Source organism: Lineus longissimus, chromosome 6 (assembly GCF_910592395.1).
Source record: "Lineus longissimus chromosome 6, tnLinLong1.2, whole genome shotgun sequence".
NCBI classification, from domain to species: domain Eukaryota; kingdom Metazoa; phylum Nemertea; class Pilidiophora; order Heteronemertea; family Lineidae; genus Lineus; species Lineus longissimus.
Genome location: NC_088313.1, coordinates 14,972,441 through 14,992,886, shown reverse-complemented (window position 1 = coordinate 14,992,886; position 20,446 = coordinate 14,972,441). Strand labels below are relative to the sequence as shown.

General features: G+C 42.2%; 2 protein-coding genes across 2 annotated transcripts; one reads left to right on the top strand and one right to left on the bottom strand.

Annotated features, from left to right (window-relative positions):
- LOC135490004 (uncharacterized) lies at positions 1–18,000 on the bottom strand. Its single transcript, XM_064775649.1, has 17 exons — positions 17,622–18,000; positions 15,070–15,234; positions 14,223–14,397; positions 13,207–13,401; positions 12,619–12,766; positions 11,976–12,054; positions 9,626–10,258; positions 9,295–9,318; positions 7,774–7,917; positions 6,998–7,120; positions 6,199–6,392; positions 5,743–5,834; positions 5,372–5,544; positions 4,193–4,652; positions 2,924–3,708; positions 2,290–2,390; positions 1–1,900 (listed from the first exon to the last, which is right to left on the bottom strand). Exons 1-17 carry the CDS (start codon positions 17,998–18,000, stop codon positions 1,769–1,771), a joined length of 4,002 nt encoding a protein of 1,333 aa, XP_064631719.1. The 3' UTR covers positions 1–1,768.
- A 1,405-nt stretch (positions 18,001–19,405) lies between these two features.
- LOC135490003 (uncharacterized) lies at positions 19,406–20,446 on the top strand. Its single transcript, XM_064775648.1, has one exon. It carries the CDS (start codon positions 19,406–19,408, stop codon positions 20,444–20,446), a length of 1,041 nt encoding a protein of 346 aa, XP_064631718.1.

Sequence of the window (20,446 nt, the reverse complement as noted above, 5' to 3'; positions counted from 1 at the left end):
TATTATAAACATGCACAATATTTGACATAAAAATAATCTCTGTGTAAAAGGTCAAGATCACACAAGATGCACAACACCAAGATCAAATGAAGACAAAGTTTAGTCACAATCACAGAAATGAAGACATATGAAATTGGTCACAACCTCGAGTAAAAAGACAATACATGTACTAGGAATGAAGACATAATGTTGTCACAATGAAGACGGATTCTTTCACCACACCAGGAATAAAGAGAGATTCTGTTACCACACCAGGAATGAAAACAGACTCTTTACACAAGTAGCCACCACACCAGGAATGAAGCCAGATGCTCCACACCAGGAAATATGTATCATAAACACTAGAAACCAATACAAACTCCTCAGTTCAAATACCTTTGTAGGCGTCATTTCAAAGTTGTTGGAAATATAAAAACAGTTGAAACAAGTCTTTATTGAGATCTGAAAGAGATTACCAAGGGTTTTACATTCACTTCTCTTGCTGCCTTGTAAAACAGACTAATGTAGCAACTGTTGACATTGTGACTTCAGCAAAACAGAGATGGTGTTTGAAGGAGAGAATTTGCCAAGGCAGAGTCCGAAGGACCGGAAGTATTGGTGTTGACTCTGAACTGACTAATTGACATCTGATTGCTGAATAATTCAAGTCATTCTTTTTCTTGGAGGTGCACCAAAGTCTTCATTTTGATGTATCACATCATTCAAGTGCTGGTCCCGAGGTAACAAGATCTTCTTAAGTTGAAACAAGCAAGGTGACACCTGGATTTAATGTACAGAACTAAGAGCTTGCTGCGTTTTCAGAATGTCCTACCACTGAAATTTAACTGGTTGTTCAACATGTAAAACGACTTCCCATCCTAAAAGAAATATGCTGATCAACTATATACAAGCTATCTACACAAAGTGGAACATGAAAATAATAAGCTAATTAATTCTGTGCAAGCTATCTACACAAAGAGGAACAATGTCAAATTTAGCATGAAATTGTTTAAAATATTTCATCCCTCCCCTCATTCTCTGAAATCGACCCCACATTTTGAGAAATTGACGTAAAACTCACTGGCACCAGGGCGCTCACCTCAATCTCTGTGGCACTCCTCTATCTCCAATTCCTAGAACTGCCCTTGGCCCCACTGCACAGCTGAAGCAAAATTCTGCCTTCTCATTGCCAGCTTTACTAAATATTGAGGTGATTGCAAGCTAAAATTACCTCCTAATTATCACCTACATCCTTTGCAAAACCTGCAAACTACAAAATGTACTTTGCTTGGTAAAACAATGTACATGTATCATACATATCAAATAATATAATATTGCACCTCAATTCAGCAAACGTCCAGTCCAATCTATCCATTGAAATGTGTTGAATTTTGCAGGTTTCCATTAGATATAAAGAAGATTAATTATCTTTGTGCTGGTGATGGAAACTTTTACATCTTCACATGAAAAACAAAAGTCTGGTTTAGACTGTTATGGTCACTAATTAAAATACAACATAGACTGTTGCGCATTCCTATTTAAATGCATATAAAGAGCTGAACACAATAGTTTGCTTTGGTGAAATCAGAGATCAGCAGTCACTATCATCTATTTTGTGATACAAAATACAGTTGAGGTCAAAAGTACCATCCCTTGCAGCACATATACCGAAATAGATATCTATTCTGAATGATGCAGCCACTGTTTATGGACAACCACAAATTTATCATTTGTCTCTCTTTGGAGGAAAACAGTCCTCTTGTGTTTATGACGTAGCGTGTCCACTATTCTATGGAAGAAGAACTAGCGTCATCTTGGAGGTTTTTTTATTGTTGTAGGCCCTCCGTATGAGGTCGACAGCTTCATGATGCGTTGCCTCAGTAAGTACCTCGTCATCGACGGAGATGATCTGCATACCAGCCTGGAGGGGAGAGAGAGAGAAGATGTCAAAAAGTCCAGAAAAAGCTACGACATTGATGATAAGAAGTTGCTTATGCTTGCTCTTATCAAGAAAGAATGAAACAAGTACCGAAAAATCAAATTGCCATGGCCAGGATAGGAACCACAGAGCCTTGTAATGTTGGTCCAGTGACTGCTCTACCAAGAGTTCTCATTCATGCACATGCAGTGGGGGAAGGGCAGTTCAGGAGTCTGAGATAGAGGGAGCGGCACAGAGAGTGAGGGCCACTTTCACGCAGATACAAAATCAGGAAATGTAGTTCCAACACCTTGATTTGAAGTCCTCAAAGGAGTAGGCCTATTGGTCTCAGTAAAGCCTGAGTTTATGACAGAGGATTCACATCACCTGACCTTTATTCTCTCGTCTTCTCTGGCTGCTCCGTGGGGAAACACTTTCTCCACCCGGACATCGGGTTGCTTGTCACTGTCAGAACCGCCAGATATACTGATGCCTAAAAAGATGCACAAAAACAAGGGGTCACTCCAGTTTAAACGTATCCTTACTTTTACCCAGGAAATTTTAGATTCTTGTATAGCTATGACAGACATTTGACATGAAAAATTGGTACATTGATTTGCAATGACAATGTGACAATGTCAGCTGTGTTACATGATCTTTATCCCCAAAAATATTAGTGTTGGTTTTCTTTTGTAAAGTGAACAGGGAACAGGTGTGATTAGTTTTGAAAACTTTGTATTAGAATGTTACGATATATCAGTTAACATGTCACTATTGAGCTAGCCTTCGTCCTTTGAGAAAGCCTTCCACAAACAAAAGCAATTCGCGTCTTTCAAGATCAGCATCTCTTGTGGCGGAGCTCTGTAATGGGGTAACAAAATGGCTGACTTATGATGTTAGCCTTTGATGATTCTGACTTCACGTCAGGCTGTTGGATTGGCACAGTGGAAACATCAGTGCATGTCACCTCGATTCCAGGTCGGTCCCAGTATACTCCTGTTTTGGACAGTTAGCAGGACCACTTACCAAGTGATGCGAGATTCTTCGCAAGTTCCACCGTTATCATCGCGTCCCGACTGACATCGGCGGTGACATGATTAGACGACTGCACGTTAGGTGGCACCAGAGAAGGAGGCGGCATCTTCGGCAATGGAGGCGGAGGCGGAGGCGGCATCTTCGGCAATGGAGGCGGAGGTGGTGGTGACGTTGTTAAAGGTGGCGGAGGGGACATCGGTGGTGGCGGTGCATGAAAAACTGGCCGTGTAAATTTCGACGGTTGTCTGATATTCTTATTATACCCAGTCCCGGGAACAGAATCATAAATAATCTCCTCATCTTTTTTCATCACACTAACAAGGGCCACACTATCTTCTTCCAAATCGACACCATTCTGCTCTAAACTTCTCACATTGTGTAAAGTTCTAGTCTCCAAGTCATACCCAGCCACGTGAGGTTTCTTCCCCAACATCCTGAACGCGTTCAAATCCTCATAATCATTCTCGGAACTGCTCACATCCAAATGCGAATCAGATTTTGAAAGTTCTGCGCTCACAGCGAGAGTACTCAGGGACAGCCCACTGTCTTCTAACGTAAATTCAAATGTTTTCATTTTCGGCATTACAGGTGGCGTGACAGGGCGTCTTCCCGCACTCCTTGACGGTGATTTGTCCACGTCGTCTTCTTCATGTGATTCTGGGACTGTTTCCAGTGTCCGGGATTCCGTCCCCGAACTTTCCCCAGCATCCTCAGGGTCGGATATTGTACTATTGTCCCAGTTTAAACTTTTCCGGAGATTGCTGCGCTCAATTTTTCTGGAATTCGTGAGTGTAGGTTATAAGGGTGAGTTATGTTATGGTTAATTGAACTAATGGAGAGGATGAGTCAGCTTATAATTAGGGTTTGATAATCAACTTCAGTGCTATGAGTGTAAATGGAATTTAGAATTTTTATGGTCGTTGTGAGAAAAGGACGGGAAACAATAATTGTTAAAGTCATAACCAGTAAATGAAATGGATTATGATAGGTTATTTAGCAATCAAATCCTATTGCTATGCAGCGGCAAGAAGATGAAAAAGAGAAATATAAACTACAATTACTGACAAATCAACTGATTAAGTAGTCATCAACATAAAAGTGAACTATAGGCAGGAGTAAGGGGATCAAATTGGTAGTCTTCGGCGACTTATATCAAAAACATATAAAGCTTGATGTACTGTGAGATAAGGAGAGACCCCTTTTGGCCCTGCCCCTGCCTATCGTTGGCCTTCAATATAAATCATCGCAACATCAACTCACAGTATACTTTTTGGGGGCGACACAGGTTGTCCAGGCGTGCTAGCCATCAGTGGCTCGGTCCAGGTTTTGGCCAAATCATCCAGACCGTCAAGCCCATCCATCCCATCTTCCCCCCTCAAAGACAAGCGGAGAGAATCATCATTCAGACTCATGCTACGCTTTTTCTTCCGGTAGTCGATGACAGCGTAAAGAGGCTCGTCGTCATCGTGATTATTGTCAACCTGGACGCCATCTTCGAATTCCTGTTGGGGGTCGGTGATTTTCAAATTATCGATCGGAAGATTCAACGCGTCCTCTTTTGCGTAGAGGTTTGGGAACGGAAGGTGCTCGCTCGAATCGCTTAGTTTTTCCCGCCGGAATTTCTGCGAGAGTTCCCGTTGCTTACGCTCTAGTTCTTGGCGTCGTTCTTGGGCTTTTTCGAATTCTTGTTGCGTCTTGAGATGGAAGTTGCCGCGGTGGTCTGAAGTTGACAGAATAAGGAGTTGAAGAAACTAGTAGCTTAATAGTCAATGCTGAATTTATGCCAAACCTGACCCAAAAAATGCTACGTGTCGACTAAAATAACCATCCCCTGACAGGGGCTATGACCACAACATTACATTGCCTCTGTTAGCAGTAAATTTCAGTTCCTTCCAAGGCTGTTAGATATCAGCACAGGTGCTTTTAATCCCCAACATCCTAAAATGGTTTAGACTGAGACAAGACCACAATTGATTTTTTAAGCCTTTTAGCAGTTAAATTGTCAATGTTTGACCGCGACGCATCAAATAATGCGTGGGGTTGTGAATCTGAAATTTAGATTATGTTATTCCGGACAGTCGGGCAAGTAAATGGTGAAAAATAAACTGGTGATTGACCACGGAAATTTTTTGATAATCGACAAATTAGACAGACTTTGATATTTCCACTCTTTTCAGCCAACTGGCAGAAAAAACTCAAAACACGCCCCCTATTACCCAATTAGCAAAATTCGAAATTAATTTTTTCATCAAATAATTTCTTTATATCTGTAGACTTGCCACAACAAATATTTTTTCAATACCTCTCCAAATATGTACTCGAGAGTTAAAAACATGCACTCGTCTAATTGATAGGCCTCGACCCTCCAACCGGCTATGAATATTCATTAGTGGTCTTGTCTCGACTAGACTATGCGTTACAAATACGCCTCTAGCTCACCTGGTATTGATGCCATTAATGTTTTTCTGGGTGGCCCGTAATCTGGTTTTCCCCGGCTCATGATAACAGCTGAAAGTTCTGACATCCTTGCAGCAAGTTCTTCATAGGCCCGCATCTCTTGGTGGGACACCATGCTGTCGAACCGCCCGAGGTCTGTTGGGCTGATGACATCCCTTGAAAAGTTAAAACCTTGGCGTATTTGAATCCATGTTTAAAAGCCTTATTATACTGAAGCAAAGTTTAAGCATTATTGCACTGAACACTCCAGAGGTGAATCCAAGACTGAGAAAGGAAGGGCCCCATTGAGAAATAGGGGAAAATTTACCAAAGTCATGGTCAACTTGTGAAAAATGCTTTCTAAGTCTACACACCTTATCTCTCTAAGCAACAACATCTTCTCCGGTTTGTCAAGAATGGCCATGAGTGGTGCGACCAGCGCTTCGACATTTTCCGTATCGTGATACTGGAAAAGAAACCAATGAAATCATTCATTATCATCACTTGCTCAAGCCATTGATGACCTGAGACGTCTCAACGGAGCAGTTGACTCTTTTCCTTCAATCATGTCTTACAAGATCCATACTATTGCTGTGACATAATTTGCTAGCTTTGTTGCTCTGTTGCTCATCCTGCGTGAAGGGTGTGACAACACTTGAACTTAAGTTTCTTCTTCAGTTTCTTAGCCATTTCCAGTACCATGGCTGGTGCTTGGTGCTGTGTCCTATCTCAGAGCATCATCCAAGTCCCAACATGTACCTCGAGCTAATATCTAACTCTATGCTTCATCTACAGGGACTTATCAAAAGTCCGTTTCCACATCAACTCACCTGTTTTATATGTCTCATCACAGCATTAGTTTCATCATCATTGAGCAGTTTCTTGGCCAGTTCCAGTACCATGGCTAGTGCCGGATGCTGTGCAGTGTCCCCGAGCATTATCTGAGTCCCGGCACCATACTCAAAGCTCCCCTTCTGTCGCCAGTACATACTGCTCTTGCCACTGCTGAGAGAACTCTGTATGTCTGCCAAAAGCAAGGAAATCATTAGGCACAGTAACATAAGCAATTCGTGATACTTTTCCTTTGCTTGCTCAGTTGACAAACAGGAAAAATCTGAGTTACTTGTAACGCCTTTAAGATATGCTTGACGTAAAGCTGCCTAACCTGTCTTGAGGATGCCAGTAGATGACCTCTGGTGTCAAAACAGCAAGAACCTTTCACCCAACAGTTCACCCCATCATCCTCCCATTACCAAATAGCCGACAGATCACAAAGTATTTAGTCGTACCACACCCACCTCGCCATCTAACCACAGATTAATCACATGCAATAACCAATGACCTCTATTTGGGGGGGGGGGGGGGGTACTCCTCATAACGTGTGTTACCTGCAGCACTGTTATCACAGCAACACTGCAACAGTCATTATTACCTGACCGGCACTAAATAAAGCAATTCTTGGTTTCTGCTCAGTCAAATGCTTCTACCCAAACATTTCTGAAATTCTGAACTCTCAACAGTCAAAACCATCGAAACTCAAAATTTCCAAAATCATCACTCAATTCCACTTGTCATATTTTCTTTATGATGAGAAACCAAGAATTACGTTCACTTGGCCTTTACCCTTACCGTCGTCTGCCTTATTCCCACTACTGCCGCTACTGCTCGACTTACGGGACTTGTTGTCGTCGTCCTTGGCCTTTTTCCGAATACTGAACCCACCAAGCTTACTCTTGCTCTTCGTTTTGCCCTCTGGAAAAGTGAAAGGGGCAAGTTACTGGCAGGACACAGGCCTTGGAAAAGTGAATGGGTCGAATTTATGGCAGAACACAGGCATTAGAAAAGAGAATAGGCCAACTTTATGGCAGAACACAGGCATTGGAAAAGAGAATAGGTCAAATTTATGGCAGAACACAGGCATGGGAAAAGAGAATAGGCCAACTTTATGGCAGAACACAAGCATTGGAAAAGAGAATAGGCCAACTTTATGGCAGAACACAGGCATTAGAAAAGAGAATAGGTCAAATTTATGGCAGAACACAGGCATTGGAAAAGAGAATAGGTCAAATTTATGGCAGAACACAGGCATTGGAAAAGAGAATAGGTCAAATTTATGGCAGAACACAGGCACTGGAAAAGTAGACGGGTCAAGTTAATGGCAGTTTGCATTGAGGTCATGTGTTATGTGTCATGTGTCACAAGTCACACAGTGAACTGATGAAGGAACAAGTTTTCAAAAGATGTGTCGCTTGTGACTTGTAAGGCATGACCATGAAACATGACACTGTGACTGCTGTATTAATTTGGCCCAAAATTGACAGTTGTCCCAAAGTTCTTTGCGACCGACTCGGTTCAATATTCACTATGGAACCTAGCAAATGCCTTGATTATGATTCAACCCTCACCTGAACTTTTCTCCTTATCTTTTCTATTGAAGGACTTTTTCCTGAATAACATCTCCTTGAAAGTCTTTGACCGTTTCACCTTCTTGTCACCTTTAGTGTTCTCCTTGTTTTTCTCTTCGCTATCGGTTTGTCCTGGCAGTGGCACTGAAACAACATGAATGAAGGGGAAAGAATGATGAAAAGCTATCCGTGTTATGCTGATGCTCTCTCTTGCCTCGTAGACAGAATTTTGAAGGTTCCAGCCCCGTGTTTAGCTCTTTCTGGTGCAGCCGGTTGGTTTGTTGCCAAAGCTAGTGCAATAATCGGTACAAACTGCCTTCTCACCAGGCACCGGACAAAAGAGACAGGAGTTTGGAAGAAGTGCATCATAAGCTAAATCTAGCCCTTTCTTTAGGGGTGACACAATGATCAATAAACAAACTTTACAGGGTGCACCAAAAGAAACAGGGTGCATTAAAAGCGCCGACGGACGACCGACGCCATGGTATCGTATAAACTCCCCAGAGGTGAGCTACTAATCTCTTTGATGCTAAAAGCGAAACATCGATATCAATGCTAATTAAACATTTATTCTTCCAAATATCACGAAATGACAACTTGGACATGTTCTCAAAATATCAAATTTTCTTCATGACACATGGAAGACAATGTCAGTCTGAGTACTGAACCAAGATTTGGGGTGAAAACATCAAAGTCTAGTTGATTGAGAGGGAATATCGTTTTCGTGATATTTTGAAGAATTACTGCCAAACTAGCATTGATATAAAAATTTCGCTTAAACATCTATCAGATTATGTATCTATCATCAATATCCCACATTTTCAGCGTTATATCACTCACAGTTTGCGGATGCAGACCACTTTAAAAATACCTTGTACCCAGGTCTTACAGGCTTTTCAGTCCTATACATTCATGCTCATGGATGGTCATATGGGCCCTGGATCCAAGGTTCCTTTTTGAGTTTGATGGCAGAATTTTGCAAAAATTTACCAAATGTTTGAAAAACCATGAAGCGGTTGGAATTTTGAGCTGATTTTTGCCTGCAGCATCTGTACGACATCAACAACTACATTGGGAGTGTTTTATTGGTTCTGACATGTTTAGATATCAAATATAACAATATATCATTTTGTGTTATTTTTGGATGGATTTTCAGGGCAAACATGAGCGACGCTAAGATGCTGAAAATTTTGGAACGTAATGATAGATACATAATCTGATTGATGCTAAAGCGAAATATCGATATCAGTGCAAATTAATCATTTATTCTTCCAAATATCTCGAAATGACAACTTGATGGCATTAAATCTTATTGCACAAAGTCAAGCATGAAGCTAAACCAAATAGCATTACAATGAAAAAAATTAAATCTCTTGCAACTAAAAGACAATTTTTAATAACTAAACTTTAAAATGAAACTACATTAGTGTATTATATCAAGTCATTTCCTGTGCATTGAATGGCTTTACACAATTGATTGCAAAAATCATGTAAAATAACCTAAAGATTTCATAGTTATACCTGTCTTCCATTTATAATGCATGTCTGGAAATGAATCAAATTGGTATTTTAATGGTAGCATGATTTGACCATTGTTTTCTTTGACTTTTGTTAAAACATCTGCTTATATGAAACTGTGTATTGGAAATGGGCTTTGTTGCTCCGGGAGGCTGTTGGTTCAAGACCCGGCCAGTGCCACTCTCTTGTCTACTCTAAACTGATCTGTAAAGGCCTAGTTCAGAAAGTGCGCTCCTTGGTTTCACCAGAAAGGTATCTAGGCCAAGGAATAAATGTTAAGTGTTTCGAGAATGCGCTTTATAAGAGGTTACTTTTTTTCACAAGAAATACTAACCTTTGAGATGATTCATCTTGGACTTTTGGTCATCGAGTTGGGTTGGTAATGAAGACGTCAACAAACTATTCAGATCTGGTTCAATCAGGCTGTCGCCAAGCGCTTCATGACTTTCCAAAAACGACCTCTCGACTGAATCGCCAAGGGCATTATCCAGAGATGAGCGGAGAAAGTCTATCGAAACTGGTTCAGTCACTGCCGGCAACGGCATCGAACTATTGACGTCGGTTGACGACCTCCGACGCACTACCATTGAAGCAGTTGCAGTAGTGGGTAGTGCATTTCCTCCACTGATATCAATGGAATGTGAGCGTTTCCTAATATTACCACCAGGTGGCAGTGAACTGTTCATTCCTGGTGGTAATGTAATGTTCGAATTTGTACTTATATCGTTTGGGATTTTCTGATTATCTTTGGACAGCTCGGCTGCTAAAGCTAAAGTTGCTTGGTCGTCGAAGACCTGTTCTGTCTGGATCGCCAGGTCCATTGGATCGTTTCCGGCTGTAGTTTGGGTGCAGACCTCCACGCGTGATTCCATGGGGAACTGGGTCAGTGTCCCCTCGGAGATGTAGTGGTTGTCAACGAATTTGTTGTTACCCATCAGGAGGTGCGATGGTGAGGCAGTCGAGGGCCCTGGAAAAATAACGACAGTGTATAGACAAACATGACAAAGACTTTGCTGAACCTTCCATTTTGCAAGGTGGGATGGTCAGTTATTTCAACCTGCGATATTTCTGATAAGATTCTTTGAAAGTTAGCAGCACTTCTCACTTTGCTTTCATTCCCAGTTTTGAATAAAACATTCATGCTGGTGTCGCATATTCTTCCAAAAATTTTCAACCTTTCTTCCCCCCTGAAGGCTCAGCATTTATTTTGGTCATGCTATAGTAGAACCACTTTACTCAGGACACCCTTTGGACTGACAAATGCTGTCCTCGTAGGGATGTGTCCTGATCACAGAGGTTCATGTTGTGTAGAAATGACCCGTTTTGAACCAAAACCACTGCCAAAACAGGCTGGGAGCTAGGGCGTTCTGCTAACTGAGGGAGATTCCAATGTATTTCATTTTATCTATACAAAATGGGTTCCAATGTATTTCATTTCATCTATACAAAATAGGTTCCAATGTATTTCATTTCATCTATACAAAACGGTTCCAATGTATTTCATTTCATCTATACAAAATGGGAGGGAGTGGATACATTGAAGATACTTTTACCACATCATCTAGAGGAATGAAGAAAGAAGAAATGATAAAGCACGTCATTTGAGCCCATAAACATGACTAATGGAGGCTAAGCAAAGCATCACAACTGCATAAGCAATTTCTCGATATAATTCTATACAAACCTTTCCTAAATTTGGGTTGGTAGCGCTTTTTACCAGTGATACCTTCAGTGAGAGAAAGCAATAGAATACACACTAATTCATACTTTTCTGTGGCCATATTGAAGTTTCATGTACATTAAAATATATAACAATAAAAAAATAAACAATCGTTCAAATTACATTGCACAATTTCAACAGCCAGAAGTTGCTCAACTGCCTTGTTACTTCAGCTTTTTCGACATAATACTACCCCTACCAGGAATTATTATCATCATCAACATCCTTCAAAGAAGCACTTTGACCAAAGGACCTAAAGAACCACAGGACTTTGGCGGTTCACACGATCTGTGGACCAGGAGATTCTAACTCATTCTACCACTAGGCCCACAACCAAGAATTCCTCCTCACCACAAGAAACCAAACATACCAGATTTGGCATAGCGCTGGCGATTTTTCTGATTGTACTTTGCCTGGTTTCCTTGAGGGAAAGAATAAACAACAAACATCATAATGTAAATCTTGGACTAAGGGACTGTCAGTTGCAGATCAAAGGGTGGTGGCATGAGGTGTCCCCCTTCCCCTTTTCCTAAGAGAGCACAGACTTTTTTCATTCAGCGGACACTTGCCAATCAATGGCACTGCATTTTATCTTTTTGTCGCACATATCAACGATTATAAACACAGGGTCGTGGCAATTTGTTAAGTCGGTTTGCGGCGGTGCCTCATAGCCTAGTGGTTAACACTGCTGGCCGCCACGCAATAGGGCCCGGGTTCTATCCCAGGGAGAACCCAGGATTTGTATTCTGGATGAAAGGGCCTGGCCCTTCACAGTCCTTCGAATGAGACTTAAAACTGAGGTACCTTTTATCTGGTGTCTGTGCCAGGGCAAGTTTAGACCCCACCAAGTGAGAAACATGAGTAGCTTGCGTGGACTCCACCTCCTTGGTTGAAGGCCCTGGGCATAATAGTCAATGATGACTGCGTCCCAGTAAAATGGAAGAAGGAAGAGTGCTTTACTTACGTTGTCTTTTGAGCATTTCTCCCTCTACCCAGTTATATTCTGCATACATCATTTTGTATAAAGGATATCGGCCAACCTCCTGCAACAAATGCGAAAAAAACCTCATCAAATCATATACATAATAATTTGTTTATATCACATGTAATGTTCCTCATAATTTGAATTACTTTTTGTTTGACATCCAAATATTATGATACCGAGAAGTTTTGGTCCTCTCTCTCCATAGGAAATTTGGTGCTACAGTGATGATTGTGTCCAAATGGGTTAATGAACTGCCCTGGGACTGCTACAACGAAATTGTGATGCTGTAAAAGTCCTTGTCTTCAAGGGGTTGGTTGTACCTCTGCCGTGGGTGTGTCCCAGCCGGGGTGGAACTGTTCCCCATATGTGTGTAGTGAGTTTTGTGAGACAGCCGGAGTTGAGCTAGTATTGTAATAAAGAAGAAAAACGGTCAAAAGGTATTTACTGAGACGGGTTATAGTTATCTCCACCAGAGCTAACTAAGACGGGTTATAGTTATCTCTACCAGAGCTAACTAAGACGGGTTATAGTTATCTCTACCAGAGCTAACTAAGACGGGTTATAGTTATCTCTACCAGAGCTAGATGGAGGAAAACTCTGTTCTTACAAGAAGAACACCTACCCTGACAGTGAGCATGAGTTGTTTCTGCGTCTTTAAGAAGTCGACAGCATCCGTGTGTGATATATCCTCGAAACTCTGACCATTGACATCCACTATCTGGTCACCCATCAGGATGCCTTTTTGCTGAGCAAGTCCACCTTCGTCAATTCTGGAAACGATAAGAAGGAGCATCAACGGCTTTTTTGGCAAAGTTAGCTTCGATCGTGTGTGATCACCATTGCGCTGATGATAACTGAACCTCGTGTCTCATGGGCTTTGAGTCTTGGTGGGTTATGCTGCTAAAAGCTGCCTCAACCTGGAGGCGAGGTCCGAAAGGCTGGTCTCAAAAAGTGACTGCCATGGCCCGTGGATTATGACTGACATCCTCTGCGTTTTGTGGAGGGGCTTTCTGACAAGTGTGACCAAAATGCTGATACTCTGCTAGCTCAAGAACCACACATCTCTTTTACCCTTCACAGGTCGATTGAGCTCAGGTGTGCGCTGAAATGACAACTGCCACTGACAGTAACAGTCATTGTAAAGAGTTTTTGTTCAGATCCTGAGCAGTGAAAAAGTGTGATATAAAAATTGCCATTATTATCATCTTACTTTGATACATAAACTCCCAAACCGTATTCGCTTCCACCTCTGATGTTAAATCCAAGGAAATCATCTTCAGAATTTATCGTCAGATTAACCCTCCGCTCTGTCAATCCATTTAACATTGGCATACCACTGGTAAAACCATTGGTAAACGAGTCGTCGAATTGGCCTTCAATAATCGACCCCATGGACGTGTCATACCTGGAATTTAATAAAGAGTACTTTATTTTGTAAATGTAAAAGTAGGCAAATTCAGGACAACATGCAAACCTACTGGTTGAAACTTACACCATTAGGGACAAAAGTCAACCTCATACGAGGTAGTGATTAAACTGGGCCCCCTCCCCCCAATAGCGCTGAGGTTTGGGGCAGAATTTCAGCTCCAACCTCCCCATCCTGACCCAACAGTGCGACATTAATACCTTAAACACAGCAAAGCCTTACCGTCAATGCAGTAACAATTCCATCAATAAAGTAACGATCTCTGACTGACTATGCAAGAGGTAGAAAAACATTTTCTTTAGATACGAAAATACAAAATCTCAGTTGGGACATTAGTCTGTTTGGATTAGACCCAATTTTTCTCATTAGGCAATGAATATTTGTGTTGATAAATTTAAGATCAATTATATCATATTGATTTTAAGAAGATGTGACTTCTCTTTTTTCTTAGACCATCTTCGGTTTGTATCGATCATAATGGTTCTTTCACTACCAGCTGCTTAGTTTGTGTGACAGCTTGGCTTGGCTTGTTACTGCCCATCACATTGAAATGTAACATATTGCATGAATCACTACAAGAAATCAAGAGTACTCCCTTCAAACATTAAGTTAACACTTTCACGGCTGGAACAAATCCAAGTTTAGACCTTCAGGGAAAAGTTCCATAAGAGATAGCTTCATAAGTTTCTTGCCACAGCTTCTCAAAGACCAGAGCTTCCCAAATCTATAAAATCTCCTAGATTTTCAAGTCGTTTTTGGGACAGAGGTCAAACTTGCCCTATTAAAACAAACCCACTTACCATGACACCTTTTCCTTGCTGAACTTGGCCCCAGGCACTTTGCCCGTCCGCCGGATAACAATGCGCAGCCTGTAACTCCCAGCAAACACCTTGATGGCGCTACTAGACGCAATGCTGTCGAAGCTCACGTTATTGACTTCCACGATGTTGTCGCCCATTTCCAGGCCAGCGTGTTCTGTAAAAGTTGTATATTAAATTGAATCGAAAGGTACCTATTATGGAGATAGGCCATTGTCTCATGAAATAATGAAATTAAACACCATTAAGCTACCCTGTGCACATGACAGCCACTGAACAATGAGCTAGGTTGTCAGTTGGTGCTTTATTCTTATGCCAAATGCTGATACATCGAATTTGAGAAGATGCCCCATATATAAGAAGGTATAAACAACATTTTAGTCAAAGAGGAACAAATTTTGACCCCAGAAGTTACAGAATTATGAGGCTTTAGTTATAGTGGTCCTCTTTACAAGTCAATTTTCCCCTTTTATTTGACAGCGATGCCAGGATCATGAGAAGTATTGGCTCAGAGTCAAGTTCTTCGCTCTCAAATTAGACACAGGTATTCTCAGAGAACAGCAATTACTTAGCGAAGTGTGCAAAACTTCGTGTTTGTCACGCGACTGTGAATATCTTGCTGAATAGGGTCATGCACCCAGAGCAATGTACGCTGTCAAATCGCTAGGCTTTTTGATACAGGAAGTAGACCCTGGAAGAGATTATCCCTCCTCCTCATCACTGGGGAGGTACCAAGGCCGTGCCTCTTCCCCCTAAAGTGCTAAGACAAAGATCTTCATCACTACCTTACCCCCCCCTGTTCCACCAAGAGATGCCCTACAATACCTACCAGCAAGTGACCCCTCCTCCACATCACTGACATAGATTCCGAGGCCATGCTCCTTCCCCCCTCGGATGCTGAGCCCAAGTTCTTCATCGCCCTCCTTGTTCAATGTGATGACTTTGAAGAGACCTGGGTCCTCCCTCAACGTCTGACCATGAATGGGTAAAGAAGCTGTAACAAGACAAAACCATCAAGATCTTGATTTATTTTAATGAAAACGATAATTTATTGAGCACCTGAAGAGACTTTGATTAATAGTCTGCCAAAAACATGGTCATATTAGACAAGTGATTCCACGCCCAGGTCTGTGCAAGGCAGATTTCTACACTCAAATATGTAGAACATGGTAACTAAGGGTAGACTCTGACAAAACAACACTTTTCCATTTAACGACTTTTGCCAGGATTAGGTGCCAAGAAATGATAAATGAAAAGCAGATATGTGACTCGCTCTACCAAAATTAGGCGCTTGTCGCATCTGAACTCGACAGGTTGATACAGACTTGTTGTTCATTTCCCTATTGTAGACCTTTTGTGAAATCTATTACAAACTGATTTGGTCACATTTCATAAAAGGTCTACAATAGGGAAATGAACAACAAGTCCGTATCAACCTGTCAAGTTCAGATGCGATAAGCGCCTAGTTTTGGTAGAGCGGGTCACATATCTGGGACTGGAGACCACAATACAAAGCAGAACGACGAGAGGTGGGCAAGATTTGCAGCACATGTAGTGACAATCTATGAAAAAACATACAAGACAGACAACATTTATGCAGAATTTGATGAGCTGGGATTATTAAAGTGATACTATGATGTGATTTACAACTTTGCGGAAATACGTCCGTTTTTAATTGTTGATCACAAATGTAAAGCTAAAATTTTCCATTTTTGATTAGATTTATTATAAAATCGCTGAATGTAAACCACCGCGACCGCGAAAATGTTCATGTTGTGACGTCATCAACGAAAACGGCATCGAAGCGAGCCGTCCGGGTGGGATTAAACCATCAATTTCTAGAAAATGTGCATTTCGATTCGAAAACCTTACTGATTTATGAGAAAGTGACGTAGTCATTTGTCAAAAACAGCTAAAACATTATATGGTGAAATTTGACACGAGTTACCCTTTAAGGATGGGAACGGTTATGACATAGGGAATAAGGATTCTATGGAATGTTATTGTTCAAAGGTCAGTTATAAACTCGAGTCATAAAGATTTGTTTGATCCCTGACAACAAGACTACTTCTATCATACAGTGTTGTGCAGACAAGTCATGGATTGAGGAAGCAGACTTCTGATAAATCTCTGTTGGTGATGAAGCTAGTCATGTACCTTTTCAAGGCCCTTTGAAACAATTGACAACCACAGCTGATGGCGTTGTGTCGTCTGTTGTTGATTTCAAAAGACATATCACAATGTCACATGATGTCACATAAGATGTTTTGCTGCAATCAGCTCAAACCACTAGCAGATGACCTCACAAGGATATTACGGATATCGTGAGATGTGACTGATTTAATGATCCATGACAGGATTGCCATCATCACACAGAAGAAATGCAACTATATTTGTCGTGGCAGTCATCATTTTCGAGCTAGCTGACCTTTGAACAATTGGGCAAGGAAGTTACTGAAAACGTAAAATGACGAAAAAGAACTGAGCTTATCTTTATAAAGTCAAATCATCGAAAACATGAAAGTTAATTTGAAATATGCAAAATGAGATTCAAAGCTATAGAACTTGTTATTGGGAGTAACCTTCTAGAATATGATGCAGCCAACACCAATAGGGTTTGTATATACACTAAGCGTAATATGCAAAAATTGATACCTGCTGACATCGGCCTTTGTATCTTCAAATCTGAAAACATCAAGTTTTGGCATTCTACTACTCTGAGGTAAAAACAAAGTTCCACTCGATCATATGGTCATGCTATTACAGCTATTGAGTAGTTTGTTGGCCGTTCAACTTCCCTTAGCTGAGTTCTGCTAATTGAAGCAACATATTCTCCATCTGATCAATAACTGAGCAAGTAGTGAACCGTAGACTATAGGCCGCCTTTATCAAGTGTGGGAAGCTACCCAAATCTGAGTTTCAAGGATGTTTCCATGGCAGTTTTCTGGGGTACTCTAATTTGATTTGAAACTAAACCATGACAGAGGTTACGGAGGCAATGTTCATCAGAAAGTGAACACATTAGCTGGCAGAATGTTTTGGCATTTAACACGAAAACTTAAATTTTCTTGACTAGCATTAGCACCTAATAAATGCCATTGTTCCAAATCAGCTTCATTCATTGCTGCACATCCCAGTATCGCCAAGGAGCAAACATGCTAATCAATCATGTCGAGAGAACGTCTATTAAAGTTTAATAGGATTATTGATTGGCTATTGGCCCATGCCAGAAACCCATAGATTAAGCGCGGAGCAATTCAATGCGATTGTTTCAATATTGATTTGTACGCAGGGGGTGAGTGGCGAGCAGAAATCAAGACGACTGTAGAGAGGAAAGGATACCAGGCATTGGGGCAATGGGGAGTTTGTACTTGAACTTACCACTTAAGTTAATTTGATTCTTCGCCCTCATGCCCTTTTGTCCCCGCCCGTCAATTGTCCGATGTCGCTTCTTCTTAAATTGAACATGATTGGTCGACGGATGTATCGGATGCTTCATCTCATGATAGGGGGCGACACTATCGAACTCTTGAAGATGCGAGAGTGGAATAAGGTTTCGTATCTCGTGCAGGAGATCTTTTTTCTCCGGCGTATCCAGTGCAGAATTCAGACACTCGACGAGTTTGTCAACCTGTTTATAAGACTGGTACTCCTTTAAGACATTGTAGAGATAATTTTTGTCCTCCTCCGTCAAAAGTTCGTTCGAGTGCCGATAGAATTCGCGCAAGAACTGCTTGCGCTGGTAATCCTTGTTGGCCATGTTTACTGGCGCTGGCTGGTTAAAGTAATCCTCAAATTATATGAAGCCACATCTGAAAGTAGTTAAAGAAGATGCAGTTAACTCCCGAAGTAGATGTGGACATCGGTATAGGAGAGAGAAGCTGCCTCTAGAGGTTAAACATCGTCCATGACTCTTTGTTGGAAAACGTCAGATTGACAGACTAACAAATTGAAACAGTAGGAATGATTGAATACATTTACGGGATAAAAGAAAAATGTTCTGAAAAGTAAAACATGTAGAAAGAATGTGTACCCTTCTTGGCGTCCTCGCAGCAAAACAATCTCTAATAGGTCGCAAATGACAGCTGTCATTGGACGCAGGCCTACCAATAAATCTCTAAGGATCCAAAACGCCAATAATCCCCAGAAGATTTAGTATCCCACCACAACACAATACATCAAATTGCAGAAAAACTTTATCCAAATGTACAATCTTTTTCAATCCATCTGGGCAGGCACTGGACCCATTTTTCAAAAGTAAGCCTGTCAACTGAAGCTGTCGAGCAGTAAATCCAAGCATCCCATACCAGTATTTACCGTTTACTTAGCACCGTCCACAATGTAATGATATAAATAATCTAGCTTTAGAGTAATTGATTTTTCTGTTACAATTCCAGCACTAGGTGGACTCGCACTCATGCCATGTTTTTATTACTGAATGCAACAGGAGGGGTGCTTAATCATTCATCGAGTTGTTGCAGCAAAGGTGTGTACAACTCGGGTAAAAGAAAAACTTGATTATACTGGGTGTCAAGAAAAAAAAGTGCACTTGACTATACAGGGGTAAGGAGACCATAGGCTGTCCTGATTTTTCATCCCAAAATGGCTCCCGACAGAATCATCACTTACCCAAACTCATACTAGTAACGCCGCCTGGTTTTTCTGATGGACATTTTCCCCGGCAACGGAGATGGCTTGAACATGTAGTCCCTTTAAAGCACAAAGTTAATTATGAGATTCTTATCTAATTTCTTTATTGAAAACTGAACATCAAAAAACTTACACTTGAGGAAAAATCCAACATGAAGATAGAACTTGCCACCACTTCTAACATGTCAAAGAATTCTGTTCAATCAGCCAAATCTAAACAGACTTTGCAGCTCAGGAAACACGGCAAAGCTTATCAAACGACTTAGGCCTAAACTGTTTAGGAACTAAACATTCAAATAAAACAGGCCCAAAATAATTTGGAAGGAATTCCTGAGCACCACCAGGGAATTGGATTAAGGTGTTTGACAAATCGGACTTTAAATTTGGATTGCCTCAGTCTAGTACATGTTGTGGGCATCAATTTAAAATGGGCTCCTACATACAACAATTTAACCTGATAGTTTTGGGAAAGTTCAATTACAAGGTACCACCACAACCACCATGCAGGCTTCCTCATGCCTAGGAAGACTCAATTACCAGCTACCACCTCTACACCACCGGGCCTCCTTATGCCTGGTACGGTACAGGCTACCTCACCACCAGTATCAGGCTTCCTGCTGCCTGGTACAGGGTACTCCACTACCACCAGGCCTCCCCATGCCTGGTACAGGGTACCCCACTACCATCAGGCCTCCTCCTGCCTGGTACAGGGTACCCCACTACCATCAGGCCTCCTCCTGCCTGGTACAGGGTACCCCACTACCACCAGGCCTCCCCATGCCTGGTACAGGGTACCCCACCAGTACCAGGCCTCATCATGCCTGGTACAGGGTACCCACCAGTACCAGGCCTCCTCCTGCCTGGTACAGGGTACCCACCAGTACCAGGCCTCCTCATGCCTGGTGCAGGGTACCCCACTACCACCAGGCCTCCTCCTGCCTGGTACAGGGTACCCACCAGTACCAGGCCTCCTCCTGCCTGGTACAGGGTACTCCACTACCACCAGGCCTCCTGCTGCCTGGTACAGGGTACTCCACCAGCACCAGGCCTCCTCCTGCCTGGTACAGGGTACCCACCAGTACCAGGCCTCCTCCTGCCTGGTACAGGGTACTCCACTACCACCAGGCCTCCTGCTGCCTGGTACAGGGTACTCCACTACCATCGGGCCTCCTCCTGCCTGGTACAGGGTACTCCACTACCACCAGGCCTCCTGCTGCCTGGTACAGGGTACTCCACCAGCACCAGGCCTCCTCCTGCCTGGTACAGGGTACCCACCAGTACCAGGCCTCCTCATGCCTGGCACAGAGTACCCCACTACCATCGGGCCTCCTCCTGCCTGGTACAGGGTACCCACCAGTACCAGGCCTCCTCCTGCCTGGTACAGGGTACCCCACTACCACCAGGCCTCCTGCTGCCTGGTACTGGGTACTCCACCAGCACCAGGCCTCCTCATGCCTGGTACAGGGTACCCCACCAGCCTTCCTCCTGCCTTGGAAGACTCAATTACCATGAACCAACAGTGGAAAATCCACCAGAACAAAATCTATAAATCATGA

Coding starts and splice junctions, on each gene's coding strand:
- LOC135490004 (XM_064775649.1), bottom strand. CDS start 18,000: ATGGCCAACAAGGATTACCAGCGCAAGCAGTTCTTGCGCGAATTCTAT. Junction 6,393..6,997: donor TGGGAATAAGGCAGACGACG/GTAAGGGTAAAG, acceptor TGCTTTTGGCAG/ACATACAGAGTTCTCTCAGC. Junction 3,709..4,192: donor TCGCCCCCAAAAAGTATACT/GTGAGTTGATGT, acceptor CACGAATTCCAG/AAAAATTGAGCGCAGCAATC.
- LOC135490003 (XM_064775648.1), top strand. CDS start 19,406: ATGCCTAGGAAGACTCAATTACCAGCTACCACCTCTACACCACCGGGC.